Consider the following 12,050-nt stretch of genomic DNA (forward strand, 5'->3'; position numbering starts at 1 on the left):
TTCCCGTGCCTGATCTTTTCTCTCTGCAGGTCCGCAGGTGTGCCTATATGGCACGTTGATCAGCTCAAGACCTCTATGGGCACTGTTGATGTCGGCCTCATCAGAGATGAGGCCAATGAGTTGGCGCCACCCTAAGGGACCCATCCAAAACTGCCCCCACTTGCTGACGATCTTGCTGATACGGTAGTCGAGGCTCACACGGCTACGCCGGCGGCGTCCACTGTCACTACCTCGGTTGAGTCTATCCCGGGTAGTAGCACTGCCCTGAGCTCCTCTAAAACAGCCCATCTACCCGCACTGGCCTCACTTGCTAGGGTCCAAAAATTAGAGGCGCAAATGGCTACACTTCTGTATCATATCTAGCCGTGGATGAAGAGGTCTATTCCGAGGTAGATGAGCGCCTGGAGCGGAAAATGGTCCAGTATACACAGCGGAAGATCGCTGAGGTTCACCAGCGCTTGGACGCCTTTGAGTTACGAGTGCTTGCCCGGCCAGCCCCTCCGGTGGATGTGTCGATCCTTTAGGCTACGGTCGACAGTCTTCGCAGATATTGACACGATCTTAGAGGCTACGGTGCCGGAGTCTGAGGCCCCATTTATGGAGCCTGCTGAAGACACAGTGTTGGCGGCCCTATTCGCCACCTTAGAGATTCCACAACCTCCCCCTCGAGAGCATGCAATAGGGGTCAAGCAGAGGACGAGGCGCGAGCACGGAAGAAGGAGCGCCGTGAGACTGAGGCTGCAAGGAGAGTCTCACTTGCAGAGGAGGCGGCCACCAGATGAGAGCAGGAGAGTTAGCGGCGGGGGCATCTAGCTCCTGAACTCTGGAAATAGCGGGAGGCAATGCTGATAGTGCGGTTGTTGCTGAGGACACCATTGAGGGTGTCTAGATTGCAGAGGACGTAGGTTCCGGGGAACCTGACCCACCAGCTTGCTGATCGACGGCGCTTTGCACAGCAGGTTTGCTTCACCTACAAATCTAGTGATTAAATTTTTTATGCATTGGGGACAATTGCATGTTCTTTTGTTGGGGGTGGGGTAAATGGAAAATGAGTGCAAGGGTGAAGTCTGAGTAGCCCACTTAACTATCCTCTTTTGGGGTTTTCTTGTCTGTGTTCTTTTCCCCCAAAAGACTGATTACTTTTTCTGTTGAACCGTCATGTCTATATCTTTTGAACATAGTTTAATTCTCGAGAATGATGGCTAAAATGATATCCTGATAAACTGGAAAATGATGCACCACTAGGCATAGTAACTAATAAATGTGTGGCTCTAAGCAGGACATAGAGGTACACCATTTCATTACCCTAAGTATAAAATTCGAACTAGGTGTCTGATAATCTGGTAGAGTGATGAGATGTCAAGTGAGTGTGAGGGATTTGAATAGTCCACTATTTGTACTGAGAAAGAACTTGCCTGGTTACTCCTGCTAAAAGTAAGGTGTACTAGACAATTAGGAAAGGATTATAGGCCCATATTCAATATAGCCCATTTTTAACCTTAATAAAATAAAACCAAATAAAATTTATTCTTATTTGATTCAAATGATATGAGCTTAAATTAGACCTTTCTTTTTCACCCCAACTGATCTTTTCTAGGAACAATGTGTTGGCCCTGGTCCCTCCTTGGACATGTGCACCTCAGCTTATGCCAAAAGCATAAGTTTAGGGTGTTTAATGCAATAAACAACCTTCATTATGAACCTGACCCAACTTTGGGTATTGTGTACCTTGACTCATAGCAAAGCCATAAGTTATGGGTGGCTATTATGAGGAATGCTCTGGAAAGTGGGGTTGAAAGAACAAAGAAAATTAAAGAACAAAAGTAAAATGACTTAAAAATTAGTTGAAAGAAAAGCAAAGAAAAAAAAATTACAACAAATACAAGCAAGAAAAGAAGAGAGTCACTTACACAAATGAAGAAAGAAGAGAAAATATCAAGGTGAAAGAATATGAGAAACTGGGCGATATAAAATGATAGAAAGTGGTAGGTTTAGCCGATATGTCAAGGAGGGCAAAAATTCACTAAAGTATACCTAAATATACCCTACCTGACCCTGAGTCAATGTTACAAGCTAAGAAAGTCCTATCACAATCCTAAGGGTTGTATAGTGAACTTAAGGCAGTGAAAATAAGGGCAAGCTTATGGAAATAGGTATGAATGAGTGTGACTTTGTTCTGAGACCGAGTGTTGAAAAGTAATCCTTATACTTAAACTGAAATCATTGTGTGAAAAATGAGGATTTTGTTTCAACGTAGGACACTAGTTGTAATAGTGGAAATATTAGCATCTCAGTGAGAAATTGAAGATGATAGGTATTATCATGTTCTGATACCACATAATTCAAGTCTAATAGTGATAGCATGCATAGATATGATGAGATTAATCGGATTGATAGCCCAATTATTGCAAAGGATAAAACATGGATACTATTGTACAAAGATTTTGTTTTGGGTCATAGTGCGTCGCCTGAGGACAAACAATGAATTTAAGTTGAGAGTGTTGATATACCGTGGTTTCACGGTATTATGAATACTTTTTCCTTATGTTTAGTGTGTCCAAAAGCCTTTTTGTGCTAATTTTTATATAAGTTTCTCTTTATTTGCAGGAAATATGTTCAAAGATGTATGCGGAGATTCTGAGCGAAGAAATGCAGAATAGACCACCTACGGAGCTTGTGACGGTCCGTCGTGCTTGTGACGGTCCGTAGGTGGCCACTTAGTGCAGCTGCTGAAGAAAGATGGGGAAGTCCGACCAATTGTGGGGTTACGGAGTGCAGGACAGTCCGTCCTGTCTATGATGGTCCATCCTGCAGGTTCGTGATGAACTTCAGAGAAGTAATCCCAGTACCCATACTCCAAGAGTTTAAGTGTTTTGGAATGAAGACCCTTGAAGGACCGTTGTGTCTATGAAGGTCCGACATACTTGTCGTCGAGGGTAATGAAGAGAGCTGCAGAAGAAATTGCACATGTATGGGACGACGGATTCCATGAAGGTTCGTTCTGACCATGACGATCCGTCGCGAGGTCTGTCGACCCAGTCGCGTTTTGACAGATTTCAAGAAAATAGATTCCTTGTCTAATTAGGTTTTTATTTTCTATAAATAGTTCGAAAAACTTCATTTTGAGGTTAGACTCGGGATCATTATTAGACTCTACTATTAGTGTTAGACTTTTCATTATCATTAGACTTTTTGTGAGATTCTTGATTACTTTAAGATTCTTGCAACTGATTGTTGGTGATTAATCAAGAAAACTTTTGGATTTTACTCTTTGTTATTGAAGTAAGTACATGAATTCTTATATAATATATTTGAATATTGTGATTATGACTATGAGTAACTAAACTCCATAATTAGGGTTGTGGGAACCATAGGCAAATAATGAGATAAAACGTAACTAAAATACCAATTCTAGAATAGTATCTTGCATGTATTAATAATTCTTTCGCATAGCAGTCTTTTTAACGGATGGTAAACATTAGTACTCGTCTTAATGTTACTTGCCGGACCAAAGAGGTAGATAATAGGAAAAGAATTATCAACATAGATTTATTGTATACTATCTAATAGGCTAGTATTGATTGGTACGAGGTAATAACTTAGTCAAATATCGAATACGATGCCTAATATGAAGTAAACATACGGGTTAGGATAGCAAGACACGTAGCCGGACCAAGGTGCGGAGTGAGATTTTCTAGATGCCGGACCAAGGATTTAGAAATACATAACTTATCACTTTGCATTCAAGATACTAGGAAAGAATTGTTATAGTTAGAATTATCAAGTTATGAACCTGTGGATACACGTAAACCATAGTTACTTTGATTAATTGATTAAACTCTAACATTCAAAGCTGTTAAGTGTCTCTTTCAATTTCATTAGTTATTTTCATCCATTTTGAAATAGAAACTCCCCTTTTAATTGTTTTTTCTTTTCAAGTAAGTAATTGACCGAACAATAGTAATAATAGGTTAAGGTTAAGTCTAAACTATTTTACTCGTGGGAAGGGTCCCAACCTCACTAGTTGGGTTATTTACTTGACACGACCGCTTTACTTGTCAAATAAGAAGTAAGTTTAAGCTTATCAGTAGACATCATGGTTAATAAATGATCATATTTTTTAAAGGATTCCTTAATATGCTTTTAGTATAAGCTAGTGGAAGCAGTATGAAAAGCGTTCTATATGACGGGAAAGTAGAGGACAATTCTGTCAGTGTTGGCAACACATTTTATCACCACTTAGGTTCATAGTGGTGGTTGTCGGTTAGAGAATCTCCCACAAAAACTATATTTCTTTATTATATGAGAAAATTTTAATTTGTTATTGCATTTTATATTAAAAAACTAAGTTGTTTTTACACTTTTATAAATCTTTTAATGTTTTGCATGTGTTCCATTGCTTTTTCCATAAGATTAGTGTGTGTCCAAAAGCCTTTTTTTAATTGATTTTTTATGTAAAATTATCCTTATTTGCAGGAAAATCTATCCAAAGATGAACGCGGATGTTTTTGAGCGAAGAAATGCAGAAGAGACCACCTACGGAGCTTATGATGGTCTGTCGATCCTGTGACGGTCCGTAGGTGGTATCGTTGTGTAGATGCTGAAGGAAGATGGCGAAGTCTGTCTTAGTGTGGGATTATAGAAGTCCACGACGGACCGTCAAAGCCACGATGGTCTGTCCTTCTAGTTCATCGCAATGATCAGTTTGTAGTCCCAGTACCCAAATTTCAAGAATTTTAAGTATTATGGAACGGAGACCCTCGACAGACCGTCGTGCTTGAAATGGTCCATCATACCTGTCATTGAGGGTAATGAAGAGAGCAGTAGAAGAATTTGTGAAGTATGGGACGATGGAGGCCACGACGGCCCGTCGTGACCACGACGATCCATCACGAGATTCGTTAACCAAGCCGCGTTTTGACATATTTTCAGTAATTAGAATCCTTCTTTTATTAGGTATAGTTTTTTTTTATGAATAGTTAAAAAAAATGTTTTTGGGGTTAAACACTTTGTTTGTTAGATTCTTTGTTAGTACACTCTTTGATATTAGACTTTTTGATTGTTACACTTTTTCTGGAATTGATTGTTGGTGATTTTATTGATTAATCAAGTGAATTTCTAGATTTTGTTCTCTCTCATTAAAGTATGTGCATGAATTCTTATATTAAATATATTAATATTGTGATTATGAATATGGGTAACTAAACTCCATAACTAGGGTTATGGGAACCATGCGAGAATAATGAGGTAAAATCTAACTAAAATAACAATTTCAGGTTACTGTCCTACATGTATTGATAATTCTTTCATTTAGAAGCCTTTTTAACGGATGACCAAGGTTAGAATTCGCGTTAATGCTACTTGCCGGACCAAAGAGGTAGTAATAGGAAAAGAATTATCAAGTTGATTTAGTGTATACTATCTTATAGTCTAGTGTTGACTTATACGAGGTAATAACTTAGTCAAATATCGAATAAAATGCTTCATATGAGGTAAAGGTAAGAATTAGTATGGAAAAAAAGTAGTCGGACCAAAGCACGGAGTGAAATTTTCTAGATGCTGGACCAAGGATTTAGAAGTACATAACTTATCACATTGCATGCAAGATACTAGGAAAGAATTGCTATAGTTAGAATTATCAAGTTAGGAACCTGTGGGGAAAACTTAAACACTACATACTTTTATCAATTCATTAAACTCCAAGATTTGAATCTGTTAGTTGTTTACATTAATTTAGTTAGCTGTTTTCATTAACTTAGAAATAAAAACCCCCCTTTTATTGTCTTTTGATTTCTAAGGAAATAATTGACTAAATAATAGTAATAATTGATTAAAGTTAAGTCTAAACTATTTTCCTTGTGTGAACGATCCCAACCTCATTAGTTGGGTAATTACATGGTACGACCGCTTTACTTCTTATTTAAGAAGTATGTTGGAGCGTATCAAATTTTGAACCCAACTAATGACGTTGGGATCGTTCCCACGAGAAAAATAGTTCAGACTTAACTTTATCTATAATTACTATTATTTAGTCAACTATTTCCTTAGAAAACAAATGACAATAAAAGGGGGGTTTTATTTCTAAATTTATGAAAATAGCTAACTAAATTAAAGTAAGCAACTAACAAATTCAAATCTTGGAGTTTAATCAATTAATAAAAGTAACTAGGATTTAAGTGTTCCCCACAGGTTCCTAACTTGATAATTCTAACTATAACAATTCTTTCCTAGTATCTTGCATTGAAAGTGATAAGTTATGTATTTCTAAATCCTTGGTCCGGCATCTAGAAAATTACACGCCGCACCTTGGTCCGTCTACGTGTTTTTCTTTACTAACCCTTACCTTTACATTTATTAGGCATTGTATTCGATATTTGACTAAGTTATTACCTCATACAAATCGATAGTAGCCTATTAGATAGTATACACTAAATCTGTGTTGATAATTCTTTTCCTATTATCTACCTTCGTGGTCCGGCAAGTAGCATTAAGGTAAGTTCTATTGTTGTACATCTATTAAAAAGACTTCTAAGCGAATGAATTATAAATACATGCAAGACTCTATTCTAGAATTGTTATTACAGTTAGATTTTACCTCATTATTAACCCATTGTTCCCACAACCCTAGTTATGGAGTTTAGTTACCCATATTCATAATCACAATATTCATATATTTAATATAAGAATTCATGGACATACTTTAATGAGAAAGAGTAAAATTCAGAAGTTCACATAATTAATCAACAAAATTACCAACAATCAATTCCAAAAAAAGTGTAACAATCAAAAAGTCTAATATCCAAGAGTCTACTAACGAAGAATCTAACAACAAAAGAATCAAACCCCCAAAAAATGAGGTTGTTCGTACTATTTATAATAAAAAAAACTAATAAAAGAAGGATTGAATCTGAAAATCTGTCAAAACGCGACTGGTTCGACAGACCTCGTGACGGACCTTCGTAGTCATGATGGGCCGTCATGGCCTCTGTCGTCCCATACTTCACAAATTCTTCTGTTGTTCTTTTCATTACCCTCAACGGCACGTATGACGGACCGTTCCAAGCATGACGTTCCATCGAGGGTCTTTGTTCCGTAATACTTAAACTTCTTGGAATTTGGGTATTGGGACTACTCTATGATCATTGCGACGAACCAGCAGGACGGATCATCATGGCTATGACGGTCTGTCGTGGACTTCCATAATCCCACACTAAGTCATACTTCCCCGTCTTCCTTCAGCATCTACACAACGATGCCACCTACGGACCGTCACAGGCTCGATGGACCGTCATAAACTCTGTAGGTGGTCTCTTCTATCGGTTAAAAACTTTCGCGTACATCTTTAGACAGATTCCGCACAAATAAGGAGAAATTTAAAAAAAAATCAATACAAAAAGGTTTTTGGACGCACAGTAAACTTAAGGAAAAAGCATTGAAAATAACGTGAAACCACGGTAAATCAACAAGGTCAGTGTTTCTTTCGTAATCCTTTTTAAGCCTACGTTTTTTTAGTATTCCTACTCGTATACTTATATATTCAATATATTTATGAAATTTCGTCTGCATCGTCTTATAATGTAGACTCAGGTAACTAGGATCAGCATCCAGTGCATCGCTTATCCAATGCGCAGCTCAGAGCCTGTTGGTGAGCCTCCTTGCATTCTGGTCGACTCTTATTGTCAGTTAATTACTAGTTTTCAGTTGTTAGGATGATTGGACCTCTTTGTTTTACAGGCTTCATAGATAGATAATATTAGTTACTTAGTCTTATTCAATCAGTTGTATACGTTTAAGACGAGTTGCTGCTTTGGCTAAGTTATTATCCTTTCAAGTTATTTCATGTGTTATATCTCTTGTTTTTAAGTCTTCTACTGAGTAACTAAGTTAGGACAAGGGTTCACTTGAGACCAATAATGATTTTCGAGTATCAGTTCGGCCCAAGGTATAGGTTTGGGGCCTTACATTATATACTTTTTCTGTTTTATTTATTAATTTTTTATTCATATGCGCGAAATTTTGAGACAGTAGATATATGGGTGCTTAAACTATGTTTTATTTTTTATGTGTTGAAATGAGAAATTTGTAGTGTAGACCAACTCAAAACATTTTATATTATCTAAACTATTCTAAGAATGGTTAACAAGTGGATACTTTCATAAGAGTTCTGCCATCAAATTCGAATTTTTGTAAGTTATTTATATCCATGCATGCTCACGCGCGGATGCGCACTCAAACAACATTTGCAACAGACGCACGCACACCCAGTTTTGCTAATATGTTAGAATTTTTTATATTTATATTCCATAATATCATAGAAGTCATTAAGTGAGAAACGGATTGAGCTAACTAGAAATTTGAAGATTCACTCTGCAAGATATTGCTCCGTCAAAATAAGTATTGTCAAAAATTATTTTTTGTATTAAGATCAAGCACAAAATTAAAGTGTTTTATCAAAAGGAAAAAATAAAATAATTTACAATTTTCATTTGGTGTGACTTTTAGATACTTTATTTCTTTTTTAAAAGTTGCTATCATGATAAATTATTTGTCTATATACACACTTTATTGGACTTTTTTTATCATATAAGCACGTGGTTGATAATTATTAATAAATCTTGTTGAAAAAGTATTGAATATTGATAATTCAGATTATGAAAAAAATGTCTTTTTGAAAATTCAAAAGAACTTCAGGTGTCAATTAATATTATTTCTTCAACCAACTAGTGCATGTTTTTTTCTCTTTTCTAAGCTTGTATTTATTCACTTTCCTATACTCTCATTTACTATTGGCAAAAATTAACCTTCAGAAGTATCATCTTCTTCAATTTTTTTAAATCATATTTGTTTATAACATAAAGCTGTAAAGTTAATGTCAAGTCACTAATATAAAGTAATAATTAAAAAACTCCATTGCTAGTGTTACTTTTGTGGTTCCTCGATTAGTAGGGTTACAATGAAAACTCTAATAGGGCCATCATTCTTTTAAGATGGTCTGTGAGAGCTCATAGTACAAGGGTAAAATGTTATTTAAGAAAATTATTATTATACAAACAAATTAGAACAACGACAAAACCATAAAAGGGTTTGTTAGTTGTATTGTGCAACTTACGTTTTATATTAAATAAATCCATGAAAGCTAAAATCGAGGAAAATGCAAAGATTAACATATGTATACTCTTTGTGTTCATGAGACATATCTAAACGTAATTTATATTTCTTGTTTAAAAGTTAATTTATGCGAATAATTTTTTAGACAAGTATATTTATTATAATGTAAAAAATATTAAATTTTTGTCACTTTTCAAGGATTAACATTTTCTATTTTTTATTTATTTAATCAAATGAATGTAGAGAATAGTAATTGAGACAAATCCTCAATATCCAAATGCTCCACCAAGTACCTCATCAACAAGAGTTACACGTTTAATATACTTATATACTTTTTCTATTTCATTTTATATAATGTTATTTTCTTTATAATTTGAGCCAAAATTTGTGGGAGTGAATATATGGGTAATTAGACTATGTTTTATTTTTGATGTGTTGAAATGGGAAATTGGTGGTGTACACCAATTACCAAGTGGATCCTTTCTTACACTTTCTGGCGTTGAATTCAAATTTTTGTAAGCATTATTTAGTCATGCACGCACGGAAATGCGCATGCACACAACACACACACACAAAAAAAAATTGCTCACACACTTTTGCTAATATGTTAATTATCATTATATTTAATTTTCAGGCAATCGTAGAAACCACAAGTGAGGAACGGATTGAGCTGACTAGAAATTTGAATTCATTGTGCAAAATATTGCTCGGTCCAAATAAGTATTTTAAAAAATTGTTTTTCTAATAAGATCAAGCACAAAATGAAAGTTTGTTATCAAGAGGCAAAAAAAATTAATTTACGATTCTCATGTGGTCGTGACATGTGGATATATTATTTCTAGTTAAAAATATTATTTAATGATAAATTATTATCGATATATATACTTCATTAAATAATTTTATCATATAAACACGTGTTTGATAATTATTGATAAATTGTGCTGAAAAAGTATTGTATATTGATAATGCAGCTTATGTTAAATATGTCGTTTTGATAATTCAAAACAACTTTTCATGTGTCAATTAATATTATTTCTTCGAATAACTAAGGTATGTTTATTTTCTCGTCTAAGCCTGTATTTAATTATGTTTTTGAACTCTCATTAACGCTAGGCCAAAATTTACCTTTTAGAGGTGTCATCCTCTTAGATTTATTTTTATTTTAATAATTTTTTTATAATACAAAAGTTATAAAGTTACGATCAAGCGACTAATCTAAAGCTGCAATTAATATTTTTCACTGCCCTAATTCATCATTGCTAATGTTAATATTTTTGGTACTTTATTAGCAGGGCTACAATGCAAACTCTAATAGGGTCGTCATTCCTTCAAGATGATCTGTGAGAGCTCGTAGTCCAAGGGTAAAATGTTATTTAAGAATATTATTATTATACAAACAAACTAGAATGACGAAAAAACCATAAAAGGGTTAGTTAATGGTATGGAGCAACTTACATTTTATGTTAAATAATTAAATACAAGCTATAATCTAGGATGAATGTCAAGAATAACAAGTGTATTAGATTAAAAAAAAGACCTAAAATAACCTCAGAGTATTGGAAATTGTAGAAAACTACCCTCCATCCAGCTATTGGCTCAAAAATGCCCTTTTCACCACCTATTGGCTCCAAAATACCTTGTCATCCACCTTTGTGTTCAAAATTGACCGTTTATTTAAAAGTTTGAAATTTAAACCATTTAAATATTTTTTTAAATACTTCGAACCAACTCACGACCCACCCATTACTAATTAAACCCCGCCCAATTAATAAACCAGCTCTAATATGAAAATCACCCTAAACACTACTAACACACAACGAATTACAGATTCCTGAAAATTACATTCAAATTATTCGATTCCAAATTGAAACCCAAATTAAATTTAGGTTGAGCCGCTTATTTATAGAGAACTTTAAATAGAATTATCTTTCAAGCTTGAATTCCAATTTTATGACTAAAGGTAAAGATGTATTACATCCCAAATTAATTCATGCAATTTTTAAATACAATTTTATAAATATTTATTATTATCTTTCAATATTAAAATTTTACTATATTCTTTTTAAAAAAAGTTATCTATTAAGTAACATCACATAATTGAGACGAATGAATAATTAAGATGAAAATAGTTAGACTTTTAAGTTTATCGGTAATTATTAATTAGACACTTGAATTACAATATATTTTGATTGAGATCTTGAATGCATGATAATCTACTTCTACAGATATTCTTGCCTCAAATTTTTCGAAACACTCATTGGTAGTAGTTTTTCTATTGTTGCATTAGTAATAGGGTTGGCTTATTAATTTGTGTGGTTTAATTATTAATGGGTGGATAGATTGATGTTTAAATTATATTTATAAGTTAAATTACAACAAATAGTTGAGCTTCATATATTAAAAAAATATTAAATAGTTTAAATTTAAAATCGTTAAATAAATGGTTAATTTTGAACCCAAAGGTTAATGACAAGGGTATTTTGGAGCCAATAGGTGAATGAATAGTAGTTTTATACCATTTCTGATACATTAGAGGTATTTTAGGCCCTTTTCGATGTATCAATTTTCGTTCATAAGTATACATCTAAATCTAATTTATATTAAACTCCTTTAAAATTTAGTTTATGCAAGGATTATTAATAAAACATAATTATAATAATGTGAGAACATTAACATTTTGTAATTGTTCAAGGGTGGTAATATTTTGTATTTATTTATTTATTTTATTTAATTAAATGAATGAAGATGATAATTATTGAAACAAATCATTAATATCCAAATGCTCCACCAAGTACCTCCACAACTAGAGCTCCACATTCATCATACTTACACACTTTTTTTGATTCATTTAATATAATATCATTTTCTTATTCATTTTTGCAAAAATTTGAGGGAGTGCAGATATAGTTTCTTAGATCATGTTTTATATTTTTTGTGTTGAA

At 34.0% G+C, this 12,050-nt stretch overlaps 1 protein-coding gene across 1 annotated transcript in view; it reads left to right on the plus strand.

Moving 5' to 3' along the window:
• The first annotated feature begins 597 nt into the window (after positions 1-597).
• The window catches only part of LOC138337912 (uncharacterized), a 31,954-nt gene continuing 20,501 nt past the window's right edge, over positions 598-12,050 (plus strand). The window contains exon 1 of the mRNA XM_069288350.1: positions 598-792. Within this exon, the coding sequence (XP_069144451.1) occupies positions 598-792 (195 nt within the window). The remainder of the gene's footprint in view (positions 793-12,050) is intronic.

The sequence above is a fragment of the Solanum lycopersicum genome, chromosome 8 (genome assembly GCF_036512215.1).
Source record: "Solanum lycopersicum chromosome 8, SLM_r2.1".
In the NCBI taxonomy this organism is placed as follows: Eukaryota; Viridiplantae; Streptophyta; class Magnoliopsida; order Solanales; family Solanaceae; genus Solanum; species Solanum lycopersicum.